General features: G+C 36.8%; 3 protein-coding genes across 6 annotated transcripts; 2 read left to right on the top strand and 1 right to left on the bottom strand.

The window, feature by feature from the left end:
- Nucleotides 1–212: 212 nt before the first annotated feature.
- Nucleotides 213–6,142, bottom strand: LOC103324958 (protein MALE DISCOVERER 1). Its single transcript, XM_089047695.1, has 14 exons — nt 5,708–6,142; nt 5,044–5,520; nt 4,767–4,899; nt 4,567–4,638; nt 3,831–3,974; nt 3,606–3,749; nt 2,930–3,031; nt 2,790–2,845; nt 2,284–2,706; nt 1,663–1,851; nt 1,396–1,530; nt 1,132–1,289; nt 845–1,039; nt 213–759 (listed from the first exon to the last, which is right to left on the bottom strand). Exons 2-14 carry the CDS (start codon nt 5,144–5,146, stop codon nt 505–507), a joined length of 2,109 nt encoding a protein of 702 aa, XP_088903821.1. The 5' UTR covers nt 5,147–5,520; nt 5,708–6,142; the 3' UTR covers nt 213–504.
- A 2,200-nt stretch (nt 6,143–8,342) lies between these two features.
- On the top strand, nt 8,343–11,703 carry LOC103324957 (plant cysteine oxidase 4-like). 2 transcript variants are annotated; one of them, XM_008227079.2, is made up of 7 exons: nt 8,343–8,477; nt 8,627–8,694; nt 8,863–9,271; nt 9,435–9,598; nt 9,747–9,894; nt 11,039–11,242; nt 11,335–11,703. In XM_008227079.2, exons 3-7 carry the CDS (start codon nt 9,172–9,174, stop codon nt 11,451–11,453), a joined length of 735 nt encoding a protein of 244 aa, XP_008225301.1. In that variant the 5' UTR covers nt 8,343–8,477; nt 8,627–8,694; nt 8,863–9,171; the 3' UTR covers nt 11,454–11,703. The 2 variants fall into 2 exon arrangements, with proteins under 2 accessions (XP_008225301.1, XP_088905185.1); XM_089049059.1 differs by having other exon boundaries at nt 8,360–8,513.
- Nucleotides 11,704–15,083: 3,380 nt separating this feature from the next.
- Nucleotides 15,084–18,578, top strand: LOC103324956 (uncharacterized). 3 transcript variants are annotated; one of them, XM_089048149.1, is made up of 8 exons: nt 15,084–15,339; nt 15,499–15,566; nt 16,526–16,933; nt 17,016–17,092; nt 17,205–17,241; nt 17,392–17,575; nt 17,665–18,067; nt 18,150–18,578. In XM_089048149.1, exons 3-8 carry the CDS (start codon nt 16,600–16,602, stop codon nt 18,366–18,368), a joined length of 1,254 nt encoding a protein of 417 aa, XP_088904275.1. In that variant the 5' UTR covers nt 15,084–15,339; nt 15,499–15,566; nt 16,526–16,599; the 3' UTR covers nt 18,369–18,578. The 3 variants fall into 3 exon arrangements, with proteins under 3 accessions (XP_088904275.1, XP_008225298.2, XP_008225297.2); XM_008227076.3 differs by lacking the exon at nt 15,499–15,566 and having other exon boundaries at nt 15,085–15,339; XM_008227075.3 differs by lacking the exons at nt 15,084–15,339; nt 15,499–15,566 and adding an exon at nt 15,604–15,828.
- Nucleotides 18,579–18,997: the final 419 nt, after the last annotated feature.

Here is an 18,997-nt window from a genome sequence, read left to right as displayed (position 1 = left end):
CATATGGTGGATCAGTACTGTAAAACACATGAATAATTGGAAACTGCTACAAGCTTCAAAACCTATGTATAATATAAGGTTCACAAATTTATAATTAAGCACAGGCGCCGATCCAAGCGCCATGTTAGTTTTACATTCACACTTTGATCAGAAAATACATATTTGTGTATATCTGGTATAAATTAAGTTAGGACACAAGAGCACTCCAGCAGTAAAAGAATAGCACTTTTTATGTAACAGAAAGAATGAGAATGTAATGAATCATAAGGACACATATAAAAGACAAAAAGGGATTTGTATACAAGCATGAAGTATGTATGGGGAAGGACTTAGCTATGCAGGGGGAGGAGCAGAGAGTTAAAACTTAAAAAGCTACTTTTCAGCTTCTTTTTTCTTCTTTTTTTTTTTTTTTTTTTAAACATATAATTTGATACAAAGAGAGAGACATGGACTTTGGCGTACAATAACACAGACACAGAGAAGAGAGTCAAGAGGAGAGAGCTTTTAGGTTGCCTCTACAGATAAGATCTCGAGTTCAGCCCACCAGAGGGGAGATAGTCTGGGGACTGCTTGGTTGGGAGTGATGGGGATCACTTCCCTCAGTTTAGCGGTAATGTCCTTCATTGGTGGCCTCTGCCGAGGATCTTGATTTATGCAATCTTTGACGACCTCACATAGGACATCGAGCTCGTCATTTTTGAAGGACTTGAGGGTTGGATCTACCATGTTGCTTCTATTCTCATTTAGATATGCAGAAGCCTGGCAAAGTTGACAATGAGTTGATGCTACAACTTAACGCAAACAAAAGAACATAATGCAAAATTACTTTATGTTCAATGCTTACCCAGTACGAAAGGGACCCTACTTCTTCTGAGTTTTGGAGCTTTCCAGAAATTATTTCAAGTAACAATAATCCAAAACTGTAGACATTTGTTTCTGGATCAGAGAGGGGTGGCAATTCAGAATGCTCCTTATCGTCATCACCGGAATTCTTATGCTTTCCGCCTGTTGTTTCTGTCCAGAAACAGATCTCTGCAATCTGTGGGGGAGAGAGTGAGAGAGAGTTATTGTTATAAGGGTAAAGTACTAAAATTTCAAATTGAACAAGGGCAGTCAGAAGGGTGTATGAACCTTAGCAGCATAATCATCCGTTAAAAAGATAGAAGATGAATTCAGGTTAGGATGTGCCACAGGTGGATTTAGCTCTTCGTGCATATATTGAAGACAATAAGCTGTTCCCATAATGATCCTAACCCTTGCATTCCAATCAAGGTGTTCCATTTCTTCAACTGTAAAAAAAATATAATTAATACATGTTACCCTCTAAATTTCAGGCAGCTAGTAATTAACTAAAGAAGCCTCCTCCAATGTGCAGTGCAACAGTAAGAACCTTACCATGCAGATGCTCAAAGAGATTTCCATTTGGAGCATACTCAAACACCATCATCCTCGTAAATGGTTCATCCTCCTCACAGTAGCCAATGAGATTGACAAAGTTTTTATGATTCACGCGTGACAGTACGTCAATCTACAGCAGGTGGGAAATGGCATAATATTATAAGAATTTAGAAGGAATAAATAAATTAATTATATATATATATATATATATGCATATATACACTGCCTTGATCGCTGTCTTTAGTAACTGACATAACATACCTTTTTTCCGGTAAGCATTCTCTGCACGCTTGGACCACTCTTTCAAAGAAGACATTGTTGTTGATGCAACAGCAATCTCAACTCCACTGGACAGTGTTCCCTTATACACAATACACCCATCAATTGTGCTAATAATATTGCTGAAATCTTCACAGGCGGTTTCCAGTTCTGATCGGTTCAACTTGGGAACTCCTGCAACTCATATAAAGAAATTATTCAGGTTTCAATACAGGACTTCAAAGTCTATACAGAAGGCTGTCAATATATTGACAAGAATGACATCAGTAGTTATTTTTTCAATAACCCCATCATGTATTGCATGGCACTAAAACTCAAAGAATGCATTTAGGCCTGTACTGAAGATTTCTTCAGTAACCAAACAGCTAATATAACAAAATAGATAGTACAATCTAATTTTCCTACTCACTTAGATAACAGAACGTCTGGTTTACTTCTCTTACATTGTTATGCAAAAACCACTACAGGAAACAAATATTTGGACCCAACCAAATTTTTTTGTGTGCTTATAACCTTTTAATTTTCTCTTTTCTTCTGGGTTTATTGGTTAGTCTTTCGATGGACTAGATAATAGAACTTTTGTTTCCTATTACACCACAAAATTACCTGTTATAAATGCTTTCTGCAATTGCCCACTCAATCCAGTCTTCCAAGGACCTATGGTTTTAACTGCTTGGCTTCGACACATGAAGACCATGGCTATAAGAATAATGAGCAAGATAAGCACACTAAAAGAAATGATGATGTATTTCCATATATTTCCATTTGATTTTTGGGAAGATTGTCCACTAGGTTTTGAATTCTCATGTGATGGAGGATCAAGAGATGGAGGCTGCGGTGCAGGTGCAGGTGGAGGAGAATTTTTCTTTTTCTCTTTTGGCACAGCTGGGAAAGAGCCACTACTTCGGGTAGTTGGTAGAGCAATGATCTGTCCAGAAGGTACCGTACCAATAACAGGTGCAGCTGGTAGGTTACTGGCTTGTGCAAGTAGCCTACGTCTAGCAAAGACCATGTTTGACTCAAACAAACCTGCTTAATGCAAGATTCAACATCAATGTATTTCTCAGAAGAATAAATTTCAATACTAGATGTGTATACACCTTCTCACTTACTAGATAAATTATCACAGCAACTGTCCACCTGGCTATGCAGCGAGTCCTTTTTGTGACTGGAAGTAAGAGCAAACATTTCAACAAATTGAAACAAACCAAACATAACTTAGGAGGCCATAAGAAGGAAGTTGGTTCCCTACCGTGGCAGTGACAAGTAGTTGAGATAGTGCTTAAAAGCTACTTTAAGCAATACCACCAAGGAATCTCCACTATTCACATGTTTTAAATTGCTCTGCCAGATGCTGCCCAAGAAATGCATGAAAAATTAGGAACAAGATAGATATGAGAATAATCTTACTTCTATATTAACAGATAATACTCCAATACATATATAGAAGAATTACATTATCCATCAGAAAAAGGTTCAGAAGGCAGTGCTGGTTAATTCCCAGATTAATGTTTCTACTTTTTAAAATTATGTACACTTCGCTTTTGCCATAAACTCATTACTCAAGTCAAAACACATATTTGAATGTACTCATCTGATTACCGGAGTTATTATTTCCTTTGGCAAGTGGTTACTCTGACAGAAACATCCATGGAAACTCATTTGCATTTAAACTCCTTAAATGATAGAACTCAAAGAGCTTTATTAACTAGCTGTCCAAAACAAAATTACTCTACACATTCCTGGGTACACTTAATGATAATACAGTTCAGTTAGATTAGATATTCCATGGTAAGCATCAACTGGAATTCAAAAAATTCAAAAAAGTAAGAAAGAACTCATCAACAATAGAATAGATTTCTTTTTGTCAACTAAATCATCCTAGTGAGACTCACGGGAGTGATTCGTGTGTGTAAGCAGTATTATACCAGTGTCCAAACTTTCTGTTTACACAGCCAAATCCTGTGTTTCCACTAGATGTAAGGTAATCGTCAAATTGCAATTCAGAGAGCAAGCTGAGACTCCTGAGCTCTAGAGGAATGCTGCCTTCAAATCTATTGTCACAAAGCAACCTGTGGTGGAAATTTTTTTAAGTCCAGGTACTTGAAAGTTATAGAATGAAATAGAGATTGAGCATGAAACAGCTAACTCACAAGCGTTTCAGTGACAGCATCCTGCCTATCTCAACTGGAATTGTCCCACTCAAGTTATTGTCCCTCAAATCCAGCAGCTCTAACCTTGTAAGTCCCCCAATCTCCTTAGGAATTTCACCGGATAAACGGTTCTTGTAGAACACACTGTTAATCAGAGGAAGCAATAACCAGAAGACTTCATAAGGTCACAGACTTGTTGTCTGTCATTTGTTCAAATTCGTATAATATGTATTCCCAATTCAACTCTTATGTGTTTAGAGATTAAATTGAGTTCTATAATGTCAATAAAAGCATATACTATCGCCATAGTAATTAGGCCAAGCCAAAGCAAGGTTTAAAAATCTCTAAGAAGGGTACAGTATCATGCGTTCTTAAAAATGCTAATTTGATTTTCTTTCTACGTCTTTATCCAGATAAAGTAGTATTAACTCAATTGCTTGCTAGATCATTATGAGTATTTTCTGGTCCATCTTAAAGGTTCTATCTATTTCTGCATGCCTGCTGATATTTTGAAATCCAACACCCAACTCAGTTTTTCCCGAATCATATGGCAGTTATAGCCTGAAACCTTATTCTAATTTGGAATTGTGTAATTTCATTCTAAAGTATGAAGTGCTAGATGTTTGAAAAGAGACAAATTTAGGTGTCACAAACAGTTCACTAAACATCAAAATCTCAACATCGACCAAACCCAAATCTTTAGCCACAAAGACTCAGTGATGATGAGATTCCTTACAGAGATCTTAGGTGACCAAGTTTCCCAAGTTCAGGTGCCAACGTCCCTTCCAAAGAAAAATCCGTCAGATTCCTACAAGAAGCCAATTAAAAGTCATCAAAACATCAGACAATTTAGCTGCAGTGAACAATAAATAATAGATTGGTATCTCCTAAAATCTTATCACCAAAAACAAAAAGGAACACACTAGAGGGACTTACAGAATTTGCACTTTACTGTCCACACAATGAACACCCTTCCACAGGCAAGGATCGCTATCATTGGGACTCCAATTTTCCAAAGCACCAAAAGGATCAAACTTTATATTCTTCTGGAATGACAACAAAGTCAATCCTGCATTTCCACACCAATTGCAATAGAATGTTAAAACACACACAACAGAAATAAAATTAAAATTAAAAAAATCAAGAATCCCATCCAATATTCCAACGCAATTCATTCTGTAAACTTCAGAAAGCAATGGCATACAAGAATTACCTTCATCATTGACAGACCAACAACCCCGAAACCTCGAAAAAATAGTCAAAAAAACCAGGAGAGATAGCAAGCGGAACCCGAAAGGGTTCCATCTACCCCCCATTGCCAGATGAACCAAATGCAGCAGTGGTGATGGTGGTCGTAGTAACTATTTCCCTTGACAGCCACGAAGCTACGCGAATTACTATACAAAATCGCCAGGTTTTTTTATACGAGCAACCCCCTTCCACTATGCTCAAAAGCCCGAAACCAAATTTCAATTCTTTTTTCTTTTTTTCCCGCTTACAACAAACAAAACCCAAAACTGAAACAAAATTCTACCTAGCAAAAACTAGGCTACAAAAAAACGCAAACCCACCACCGTATTCGGGTCCCCATGATTATGGTTTATAATTGGAGGTGACAACACCCTTCTGGTCAACGAATGCAAATCCCCTGCTCTGCAGATTATCTTCTCAGACAGTTTTCTGGGTGCAGCTGAAATTCAAGCAAAATGTACAAACATAAGGTTAGCAATGTAAAATGGCACCAACCCAAATGACCCAACAGAGGACAAAAGCATTAAAAGAATAACATGCAGGGGAATGCCCACAAGTGCAAGCAATCTATGAGAAAAGTTAAGCCCAAAAAGAATAAAGGGAAAAAAGAAAGTGAGTTAAATTACCATAAAGAAGGGGGCCTTTTTTATTGGTGCTATCTTTTTTCACTTGTTGGAATTTCTGGGGGTACAAGGGATAATCAACAGGAAGTTGAAAAACCAGAAATGCAGTGAATGAAGCAATGAATTTCAATTGAATTATGTGAAGAAAGTTCCAGGGGGTGATAGGTGGGGGGTGATTGAGACTCAAAACTTCAAAAGGCAGCAAAGAAAAAAACACCAAAATGATTATCGACCCAAAAAAACACCTTGAAAGAATTAAATTTTAATCCCGTAATTTTTTTCTGTTACTGCCTTTTCAGGATGATCTCAGAGGACCCTCCCTTCGACCATCTTTTGGGTCTCTCTCAGACTCAGAGCTTTCTCTCTTCCTAATTTTCTCTTTCTTTCCCAGTTTTTCTTTTCCTCTCTCTCTCTCTCTAACCCCCACCAGAAACAGCCACCCTACAAGCTGGTTTTTCTGTTTTTTTTATTTTTTAATTTTTTTTTATTTTCCCCCTTTATTTATTTTTTTGGTTTTTTTAGTTTTTTGGGGTGAGGTTTGGGCTTTCGGGGGTTGCCGGTGGGTCCCAATGAATGTTTTTTTCTTTGTTTTTGGATGGTGTCTTTGTGTTTGGGTGGGGTCCACAAACACACACATATGTGGATATGTTTGGTGGTTAATCTTGTTTTGTTGGTTAAGTGTTTGGCGGGAACTCAAACTGTGAACCGGCGGCATGCAAAAGACAGAACAAACACTTCGTGTGTTTCTGTGTGTGTGTGAGAGAGTGCAAGGAGAGAGGGGCATTTTGGGAATTTCGATGGATCGATTGGTGGTGAGGGCCCCCACTTCCGGTGTATTCGGACGCGCTTCTCTCTTATTTTCTTAAGCAGTTGACCGGGCCCACCTCTATAGCGTGCTTGCCTCTCTGCCTTTCCTCCCATTTTAGTATTTAAGAAAAATAGATTACAATCCCTTCACATATAGTTTCCACAGCCACTCAACCTTAGCCACGTAGTTAGTTATTAGTGTGTAGGGTGGAAATGGGCCCACCACCATCAAGTTTCTATAGACAATATTTATTTTATAAAAAAAACACTTTTCTTTTTTGGTCAAAATTTTAAAAAAACTTTGCTTGCAATTGGTTTACAAAGTATAGTATTGCATTTATAGTACTACATTTATTGTGTTTTTAGTGTTTGTATCGTGTTTATATCTAAATGTTGTCCTTCAAGTTAGAAGAAGTATATGTTGTCAAAAATTACTTTTTTTTTTTACTTTTTTACTTTTCGTACATTCGAGCAATTTAGAATCTACATTAATATTGAGTCAAATAACATAAAAACATTCCAACATAAATGCAACCACATTAGCTACTTCAACGACCGATTTTTAAGAACTAGGTTTCTTTATTGGTCAGGTGCCACCAGCTGAGATTAATTAGGTAGGCACTGATCTTTGTATCTAAGTTCTAATCATTGTTACTACGAGTTGTTGAAATTTAGGTCATCATGAGCCATCATTTGTTCACTTGTTGGCCACCAAAACATGAAAAAACACAACCTCAAATTAACAAATATTGTTGATCATTGTACAATCCTAAAGCTGATGCGTGTCTATGACTGAGCAGGAAGGTTTCTCATTCTATCAAGATTTCGGTCTAATTTTCAACCCTAAATTTTAAAAAGTATCTTTTTCGAACCAACTAAGACATGTTCGTATTGAAAAATGGTTGCACTAACAATAGTAATAAAGGAACAAATAAAAAAAATAAAGCACTAAAAGTCCAAGCTGAACTTAAAATCTCTACACCTAGGGTTGACATCTGGGATTTTTATGACAAATTAAAACACTCAAAGAAGCACTTTTGGGTGCCTAAAGTAAAGTGGCAACTCTTCCATCTCAAAAGGGACATGATTGGTATTATAATTGTTACTTGCACATGTGATGCGGTTAGGAGCTAAGTGATAAAATTATGTTTCTAATTTTGTAATCATGAGTATAAAACCAAGAGAGATGATGTGAGAAGATAATGCGTTGATTAGATAATTGAGCAATAATGCATTTGGGTTGGCTTGGCTCTATTTATAAGTGGGCTTAATGTCCAGTATGAAGTGAGCTGGATCAGAATGACGAAAATGATGGGCGAATACATTCAGTCCTTTTGGGCTAAACATTTCATTAGCTAATGATTAATGATCATGTAATAAGACAAAGGAAAGGAATCACAGGAATGTACGATGTGGGTCGGATGCAATGAACGTGATGATGTTGTCTGTTGCCTTTTTCATGACGCTGCCATATTTTCACTTGAGTTCATGTATCTCATTCACATTCTCATTTCCATTTCCAATGCAATTCAACACATGGAGAATAATGATGTTCATGAATGTAGAGAGGTATCCACCTCATGGGTCTAGACGTTTATGGAACTCACAATGCATTAACAGTAGCGTACCTCGATGATTGAGATCCACTCGAATTTGTTCTCGTTAACTTACTAAGGAAATATGATAGTCGAACTCTTATCCTGAGTGTGAACCCAAAGTTTTCACTATCAGTATCACATTTGTTGTTATGCCATCAACACAAAAATATTTTAAAATCAAAATTGATATAATTAATCAAGTTGAATTATGAATCATAAATAGATGTACAACGTTTGATTGATAATATAAGACATAACATATTTGACAAGAATATCTCACTTATCTCTTTACCCAGAATCTCAAAAGCTTACATCTTTATATTTTGTCTCACTGTTGGTCCGCCATACAGCCCACTCTCAGTTCTCAGGTGCTCTCCTGTATCACTATATAACCCTCCCTTTCGGTTTGTTTTCTCCTCGCCTTTCGCACACACTCGTTCTTTCTCTGCTACTTTCTGACCTACTTATAATATGTGTCTGTTTTTCATCTGATTCTGAACAACCCTGCTCGTTAAAGAATGGATTTTGGTGCTCTGATGCTTCTGTAGCTCATCGATTCCATACGAGACACTGAATTTCACCGTAGTGGGTTCTTTTCTCCTTAATGGATTGTTCATTTACTTAATCTGAAATCTGATTTGGGTTTAGCTGGTTTAATCTGACTCTGATGGTTTACTGAGAATACTGAGAAAAGTTTGGAAAATAAAGTCGTCTTCTTTATCAGTGGTTTACTTTATTGATCTGAATTTTCAGGTCTCAGAAAATGCAATATGGACAGCGTTTGCAACTTGTGTTATGTTGGTAGGTTTAGGTGCTACAGAACAAGGTTCATTTAGACGGGGATTGATTAAACTACCATGCATATATATTGCTGTCCTCTGGGTTCACGTAGAGCTGGATTTTGGAATTGCTGCAGAGAAAGGAAGTTGCCTTTCAATGCTATCTTGTAGAAAAAGAAAAAAAAATCAACCCGATTAGTTTTAGGAGTTGGATCTGATACACATTTATACTGCATCATTCTCTGATTGGTCAAATTGGTCTGAAAACCCCATTGCTCACACCATGCCTGTGGTTCAGAAGTTGTATAATGCTTGCAAGGGGTCCTTCTCTAGTACTGGTCCAATATCAGAAGAAGACCTAGAGAAAGTTCGTGCTATCTTAGGTGGGAGGATCGCTATATGTTTCTGTTTATTTTCTTGACCAATTTTTTATCATGGACTTAGATTTTAGCCTGTATAGGCTCTGTGCTTGCACATGATCCAAGTTCTGGGTCCTTAGTTTAGCATACAACTGTTGGTTTACTCTTTCATATGTGGCTCTTCCAGATGAATTGAAGGCTTCTAATGTGGGTCTCGAACAGGAAGCACAATTGGCACGCGGATGGAAACATTCTATTCATGGTGGCAATGGCAGAAAAGGGCGTAATGGCACTCATCAGTACCCACCTGCAATCAAATATCTGCATTTGCATGAATGCGATAGATTTTCGGTAAGCTAATGGACCATGATCCCTTCATCATTTACTTTGATTCCCGTAGATTGATCTGTGTGCTTTATTTTAGTTCATCTATAAATTTGGAAAATCTTAAAGCTGCCTTTATAGTATAAGCTTTGATATGTATATTTTTCTCATGCAGATAGGAATCTTTTGCATGCCACCTGGCTCTATCATACCCCTTCATAATCATCCTGGAATGACTGTTTTGAGCAAGCTTCTTTATGGTTCTTTGCATGTGAGATCATACGATTGGCTTGATTTACCGGAGTGCTCTGATGTTTCCAAAGGTGCTCTTGTCTATCTACCTTTGAGTAGTTCAAGTTTGTGCAATCCTCTTATATTGGTGATTGGAACATTATATCTGAAAGAAAGTACAGGCTTGCTTTTGTTCAGCGTTTCTTTTAGTCAGCATGCATCTCAGCCATGATGCCTGACTCTCATTTAAGAAATCATCAGTAAATTAACTCACTGCTGATTAGTTGTGCCCTGCTTCTTGGTTTGTTGGGTAAAATTTAGATGAATTTGTTAAGAATCTACTATCTGCAATCATAAATGATTGTACATAAACAATAGGACAAACCTGAAACGTACTTATAAATATGATGATCTCCATTCTTATAGAGTAGCTTCATATGGGTGTTCGTTTTGCTACTCTCTGGTATTGGCATGGTCCTTTTGTGATTTGGATAGCTTGATTACTGTGGTGGTTTGAGCATATATGAATGGTAGAAGTTTTGAAGGTGTGAATCATTTGGTTTGGAGATGAAGGCTTCATTCTCATGAGTATCGTTGTCTTCAATGAATAATTGCTCTTCAACATCTTTGTTATGTTTTTGCAGATGTTAATTTTCTCTTTTCAATTTGAATTTCCTCATGTACTTGTATGCAGGGCATCACACCCTTGCTGCTTGTCAATAAACTTTTTTTAAAAAACTATAAGTAGCTTCTTTACTATTTGAAGTTGCTGATGGTTATTGCCTTTAGGAATTTAACTGTGAATCATATCAGATAATCAGTGCACTAATGATCTATAGTTAATTTATTAGATTGTCGATAGTGTTGAAATCAATGGATTGTATACTTTTGCAGTATCATCTTACTGTCCACTTAGTGACTATGTATGTTTCGTATGCCCATGATTATCATCAAGAAATCATTCAATCAATGCTCTAGTTTGCTTCAGTTGCCTTATACACAACAAGATTATAAATGGCCTACAAGTTTAGTGCAGTTTGAAATACATCTCGTCTCTATATATGAGTCTGATATGATTGAACTTGCTTATATTTGATCTTGTAAATATTGATTCTCATTTCAATCTATCTTATTATGTAATAGATAACAATTTTCTTTCAAAAGACTTCGCGTCTACTTATTTTTACACTATTTTGGGTAAAAGAAATTCAAGTTTTGATCCGTGAAAATTTACAGCAAGACCTGCAAAGCTTGTTCGCGATTGTGAAATGAGTGCACCTTGTGGTACAACAGTTCTTTATCCAAATAGCGGAGGCAATATTCATTGTTTCAAAGCCTTGACGTCCTGTGCTCTCTTTGACATTCTTTCACCTCCTTACTCCTCGGAAGATGGGCGACACTGTTCTTATTTCCGGAAGTCCCCTCGTGTAGATCTTCCAAGTATCTTCGGTTCCTTGCACTCATAACCTGTTTTTACAGACAAACGTTTGATTTCTTGAATTAACTGTTTTCTGTTCTCTTTTCATCAAAAGGTCTTGAAGAGTTGTGTGGCGCAGAACCATCTGAAGTAGCTTGGTTGGAAGAGATTCAACCCCCTGAGAACTTCGTAGTCCGCAGGGGGGTGTACAAGGGCCCGACCATTAGAAAGTAAATGGGAATTTTGGACTGGATGTAAGATAGCGTTAGTTGCTTGGCTACAAAAAGGAGCTCTGAGGAGAAAGGTGGAACATTGGAGCTAACCGGCCATGACAATATTACAGTTTTTTTTCCTAAAGCAAGGCATTCAATTGTAAATATTATTACATTGGCTTGGTTGTGAAAGCTGATCGAAAGACCTTGTATCCTAGACATCGTTTCTGTGATTGCTCTATTTTTCAATAATAACAAACGTCGTTTTTTTTCCGTCAGTCTTTAATCTTGGCTGCATAGCTTGCAATTTATGAACTACTTGTAATTCTTTTTTTTTCCTCTTCCTAAATTGATTGTCCTGTTGTGAAGGCTTCTCAATGCCCAGAAGCTGTACCAGATACAGAGAGACTAATTAACTCCCAAAGCTTGACCTGCTGCCTACAAGTAAATTTTTAGGAAGGTTAGTCCAGAGGGCAAGGCCCAATTTAGATAGGACATGAACTATATATTTACTATTGTTTTTCTTGTGGCCCTCTTTTGCGAAGCCAATGATTTATTAAGAAACAAGAAAAACAGAAGAAAAGAAGACCTATAGGTTTTTTCACCAGTTGTTTCCAATCTTAATCGCTCAGGCCCTGTCAGGTTAATTAGAATGGTAAATGAGAAACAGAACTAAAACGAAAAACGAAAAACAAAGGCTTCCCACATGTTTGTCAGAATGTCACCTCCCTCTCTGTCTCGCTCTGATCATGAAGAACCCATGTTGGCGGCGGGTCTTATGCCAGCATTTCATAGATCTGCACAGTTGGATTCTGTTTTACTGTCCTCATATGCACCAAAACATTGAACCTGATCTACAATGGGGAAAAAAAGTACTAGAATTTTTATCCAATTTTGAAGTTGAGCTGTCAGGTCATGCTATACTAAGGCTGTCTTATGTCGTTACTCTTGGCTTCAACAAAACAACTCAATCTGCTTCTTAACCCTATTAGCATCTCTTGCAAATGAGAGAAACTTACATGTTCCGGAATGATGGACAACTGTTTCTACAACACTCAATATGTGACCTAACATGTGAGAAACGATTGTCGCACCACTCCTTCCAAATAAGTTTTCCCATTAGAAGATAAATTAGAATAATATAATTGTTAATTACCGAACTTTTCTAAATGCCCTTCCAACAATGTAAAAGACATCTGAAAAAAGATATACTTGTTTTCACATTGTAAAAAAATAGTACCATTTCTGGAGAGATGTCTCTGTTTTAGTTTGTAGTGTGGCTCTTTGATACGGTCGACTATGCACTAGAAAGAAGAGTACAAGAATTTATATTGTCATTTTCCAATCACCTCACAAATTAGACAGAGGTTTCTCTTAAAATAAAGGGAACGGTGAGAAACAGGCACTTACATAAAAACAAGAAGATAATTTGGGTCAGCCAGTTTTCACTCACTCTCTAGTGCAATGGTCGATTTCCCAAAAACATAAACAAAATTTTTGAAATGATGTCTGCAAACAATCGTAAGAAGACAAACAGAGTAATACCCGGCATGCATGAAATCATATTGAACTCCATTAAAATACTATAACCAGACATGATTCTCCTTTCTGGTTAAATTAAAATAAAACCCAGTAGCTCTTATTTAAAGACCAAGATATTGCATAGTAGTGCTAGCTGCTAGCTACGTTAGGATTGGATGGATGTCTCGGTTGTGGGGAATATTATAGAGAAAACTAATTGAAAGATTCTTTCTTGGCTTGAAATTGTCAACTCCCCATGCGTACGTGAAGACAAAAGAGCAAATGCTTTTTTTTTTCCTTTTTCATAGTTTTGAAAATCGGAGTGGACGACCGTCCCATTAGGTTAATCAGAAACGGACGACTGATTGTTTTGTTTTTACTCAATTAACCCATCGAAATCGATTAACTAATTTGACCCAAATTCTGTTGGTTAAATCTATGGCTATATATTCAGCTGTCGTTCTAGGTAAGTCAAATTAACCAAATGATTCCTCTTCTTTCCCAAAGACTATAAGGAGGACTCTTTTGGCACAGGAGTCAGGACAGTCCAATTTCTCTCTGGATGCCATGGAAAGTAAACCACTTTGGATGGTAGGGAATATGACAATAAAATGTTGCACATAATATATATATTAGGGATAATAAAAGGTATTTTGAAACGATATATTTCAGTAAGAATCAACTTGATTAACGATTTTATAGTCTGACAATATAAATTTATGTTGTTAGACATTTTGGTATGAGAACATTTCTATTTATGGGTGACTCGTGATTTTGCAGAGACAAAACTTATACGGCTAGCTAGTGTAGTGTGATAGGTGGAATTAATTTGGTAACATGCACCCATCATCAACTTTGTTCCAACTCGGACATTATTAAACAAACGCTCTCTTCATCATCATCAGCTTCTGACTTTTAATGTTATAACCCCATCTGCATGTAAATGATGGTCGTGATTATATATGATTACTATGAGTGGCACTCATTTTGCAAGGCCAGCAGCCAGCTTTCTACCCGCATTACGTTCTACTCTCTAAAATTATAAACTATTTTCTTGCAGATACTTATCACGAAACAGTGGACAAAATTGACTTTTAACATCTGCTAGAAGACATAACAGAAATGGTTAGCTAGGGTTATAAGTAGTCAACAAAGTTAGTAGTGAGACTAGCTTCTTCCTCTAACATGTATTTCTTTTAAAAGCAACTGTGCTTAGTCAAACAGGTAGGTGATAAATCCCCCCTTCTCGAAATATCAGCATCTTTTAAACAACAACATTAAAATATCAAGTTCCACAAGATCATCATGAAATGCTTCAGCATCTTCTGTTCAAGTAATAATGGCAAATTATTTTGACTAGAATGATATGCGATTAATTTCTCCTTATAGTATATGTCTGTAATATATTCTTTCATGTTCTTTTTTTTTTTTTTTTTTTAAAAAAAGTCAAAGTTAGGAAAGATGAGGGGGGAAAACTTAAACACACGGGTAATATTGGGACTTGAGAACCCAGGACCACTTGTAAGCACACAGCTTGGGCCATTCCAATCCAACTAACACTCATTGAAATTGTTCTTATTTCATAGTAGATGTGTAGAAGTTGAAGTCATTGTTTCAACTTGTAGATTATTCATTCATTTTGTCTTAAGTATATTTAATTTGTCTGCAGATAGAGATGGGCATGCACATCAGTGTGAAATCAATTTGTAGAATTGGAAAATTATGTTATGGGAATGATCGATGCATGCCATTTGGTCTAGCTCGCATGAAGTCCCACCAAAATTGACCAGTATTATATTCAATCTCAAGAATTCTCACCTCACCATGCATGGCCCCACAAAATTTAGTGTTTATAATGAAACAACCTTACCAATAATGAAATGCAAGAGCTACGGCAAAGTGTGCGTGCCAGAATCGAAAAACCTATAAGGATGACGACGTCGACACACACAGGAAAACAGGTGTGCATGTTGATAATGGGAAAAAGTCCAATTTTAGGTGGGAATTGAAATTGAGAGTGATGACATAAGAGGTCCCCACTCTTGCTTAATTTATTAATAATTAGTTCATTACATTAACCAAGATGAAACTTACTGAACAAAACAACATTTGATTATCATTAATAAACCAATAGACCAGAGAGGAGTCTCCTCGGAGGTCAAGAGACAATTAAGATAACCACGAGCATTTGAGAGAGAGAGAGAGAGAGAGAGAGAGAGAGAGAGAGAGAGAGAGAGAGAGAGAGAGAAACACAGCTCAGAGAGCACAGATTTTGAAAGGACAAGTGTGAAAACTGAAAAGGAGAGGCAAGGAAGAAAAGGGAGAGAGGAGTCACATGATTTACAACAATCCAAGGAAGCAGTAGTTGTATGATCTGTATCCATAATGTGAGTATTAACTTTCTTATGCCATGAAAGTCTTGGAATATCTGCATTTGGATGACTTTAATTCCATTGTTTGGAGTCTTTGGACCAAACAAAAACATCCCAAAACCAATATGGCCAAATCTTTTCATTACTAATTAAGAAACTTATATGCATCTCTAGCTCTCCCCTTTCACCGCATCCTCGAATCGGTATGGCAAACTGTTTGATTACTTGGAAGAAGGATTGAGGCAAGTACTTTCACCATCAATGGTTTGTATTTAGGAAAAAGAGAGTGAATAAAGTAACTCTTTAATTATTTTTGTGATGATAATCTAATTAATTGCTTTCTTCTTTAACCACAAATAATCTTGAGTAGGTACCTCCACCTACTCAAAGATGATTGTTAGTGAATTTTCCAAGAATTTTGGACACTAATGAAAGGTAGTAGTTGTCTGCCAATCAGTAATCTTTAGGAGGGAGTTCTTCAAGAAGCAATTGATAACCATTAAGGTTGAGATTCTTTCTTTCCTCTTTTCTTCTCTTTTAGTCTCTTTTTCTTCTTTTTTTCGTGATCTCCCACCGCTTCCGAGGATCATAAACATCATGTTTTTCTATGGGGCTACGTGATGCAAAACATGTAGCATCTCTCTATAAAAAATTTGCCATATCTATTTCCTTATAGGATGGCTCGTTACTTTCGAGAAATTAACCGCCAATGACACACCAGTTTATCAACTTATGTTCATTACCTGTATATGATCTATTATTTGCCTATCCGTTCATTTTCTTAAACTATGATTATCGATCTATTGATAAGAGATCTTGCTCTCTGCCTCTCTCTCTTATCAAGAATTATGCATAAAACCTAAATTTTTGTATAGATATGTGTGTGTGTGTGTGTAACTTTGATTTTTTTTTTTTTTTTTCTTCATCTTTTGTTTATAATTGATTCTGGAGTGGCAGATAACAGCTGAACTCTTATCAAGATATTGATGAAAACTCTTGTGCTTAGCAATACAAATTAACTTCGATGCATCTTTATATTTTTCAATGATCATGTCCATTCAGGATTCGTTTTCAAAATGTATTTAATTCGGGCGCAATCTTACCAAGCGTGCAGGATGACTATAAAAGGACTTTAGTTCTCCTTTTCTTTTCTTGTGAAATTCACTGTTTTTAATCCCCATTTGATGATTTTTTTTTCCAGCAACATACAGCAACCTGATTAAGAGGACATCACTTATCAGTCTTCGGAGTTTAAGAAGCTAGCTAGAGCTAGCCATGACCAATGAGAAAGATTATGGTGATCAGGAAGAAAACACATCACAGGGGTCTTCCCAATTGAAATGCTCATCCTTTGATTTGAATGAAGAAGCTGGTAGTGACAATTGTGATGATACCAAGGTTGAAGAATTCGAACTGAGTGTTGACGAAGACGACGAAAAAAGAGGTCAAGGGAATATCAATAGTAGTACTGCCACCAGTGCTGAAGGAAATGAAGGGCGGAGAGGGAAAGTAAGGCAATATGTGAGATCGAAAATGCCTCGTCTCCGGTGGACACCTCAACTCCATCTTTCTTTTGTTCATGCCATTGAAAGACTCGGTGGCCAAGACAGTAAGTTTCTAGCTTAGCTAGATCATATTATATATATATATTTGACATTAGTTTTAACTCTTCTCTTTACTTATTGGTGTAGGAGCAACTCCCAAGTTAGTTCTTCAGCTCATGAATGTGAAAGGACTTAGCATTTCGCATGTAAAGAGTCACTTGCAGGTATCATAGACTAATTCTTAAACCAGTTTCTGTTCTGATATATAATTTGCCCATCCTTCCTTGTTTTCCCAACTGATATCCTTCTATATAATAATGCATTTTCCATTATCAGATGTATCGAAGTAAGAAGCTTGATGGGGATGGTCAAGGTAATTTCATCTCTCGTCTTTGAGTTTATAATATTGAATTTTAATTTGTTCAAGGAAAAAGAAAGTGAAACAATTAAATATATTCAGATAATAAAAAAAACTCATTCACGCAGCTAAATTTCCTTTATTTATTTATTTATTAATGTACAGTGGTATCTGAGAAACGACAATCCACGCATGGGAGGGATCACATAGCTTGCATGTCGCACCAAACAATTAAGCAGCCTCGTCAACATGTATACTTTAGAACGGACAACGGTGGCATTGTTGTAGCGACACCTTCACACGACCACAGACAACCACTACACTCAGATTTTAAACCTAACGTTCCAAGGTATATATACATTAGTTTATACTATACAAATTGTCTCTCTCTCCCTCTCTCTGTTAAACCTGATGCATGATGTTGTTCTCATAATTAAGGTCATCATGTTCTTTACTAAACAAAGAAGTTGTACAAGGCAACAAATCCATGGAAATGACGGTGCGATCGACTGCTGTCCCTATAAACCCTAGCCGGTTTCTTGAGGAAAAGAAGTGGCCTCCATTTGGAATGATTAACAAACAACAATGTTGGAGAGCTAAAAGATTTCCTACCAAAATCAATTGGTCACATAATTATAATGGCTCCCAATCTGATCATTTAGTGCATCATATGCGCACCACACCAAGGTTGAATAATGGGCAGTTTTTCCACAATACAAGATCAACAGAATGGAACCTTGGAGAAAACAAGAACACAAGGCGGTTTCCATCAAATTCACACAATTCTATCAGCAATTCCAGTTGCCACAAAACTGAATTCGAGCCCCCTTTTAGGCTTGAGGTACGTTTCTCATCATTTATATTCATTAGTTTAAATTTTGTTTCTGTATTCTTTATCTAATAATTAACTGACTGAAATACAGTTAAACGAAGAAAAGATTTTGAAGTACAAGGAATGGATGCCTGAATTGGAATTGGGTCTGAGCCAAAGAGTTGAGAATCATGAGAAGACGATTTTCCAACATCAGATGGTTAGTGAAGAAGCTTATGAAACTGCCCAAAGAATTAAACAAAACTATTACAAAGAGCTTGAGGACAGGAGCAAGCAGGAAATTAGCACCAAGCTTTCTCTCTCTCTCTAATTGTTGTAGAACAATGCAAATAGTCATGAATATAGGGCGGGTATATCCAAACACAATTAATTCCAGTGTATACAAATCAATGTCATGTAGCCAGGCCACATTGAAGCTGAAGTAGTTCTTAAAGTACGTATGTGATGAAAACCAAAACTATACGACTGATGAAGTCTCTTGTTTTGAATTTACTACAAGCTTTTTCAAAAAAGAAAAGAACTTGTGGGTGGCTTTTCAAATTTTACTCGTTGAACCTTCTCATGCATGAATGAAGTTACATCATTAAATTTCCATGCAGGATTGGATTTGGAAAGAGAGAGTTCAAAAGAGGGGGCAATCATCGTGGAGTGGATGTAAGCATTAGAAGAAAGGGGAAATCCTTCAATAAGTTCTATTTAACATATTTTTAATCTCGGCCGTTGAATTGCATTTGTTGGAGGCCCAAAAAATTCACGGTTCAGCCCAGATAAATTCTCTGCCCAATATGATATCCTTACCGAGAAGAAAACCAAATTTGGGCACTCAAAAGTTCGTCATATGCGCTTGCACACATGCCATGCCAAGCAAATAAGCAACACGTCATGCTACAAGCTTAAGTGGGCCCAAGCCACGCCAATGCCTGGGCTTCTGAGCGGGTT

The sequence above is a fragment of the Prunus mume genome, linkage group LG3, assembly GCF_029339155.1.
Source record: "Prunus mume cultivar Tortuosa linkage group LG3, ASM2933915v1, whole genome shotgun sequence".
Lineage (NCBI taxonomy): Eukaryota > Viridiplantae > Streptophyta > Magnoliopsida > Rosales > Rosaceae > Prunus > Prunus mume.
Note: the sequence above shows the minus strand (reverse complement) of the source record. Positions and strands in the feature narration are given on the sequence as shown.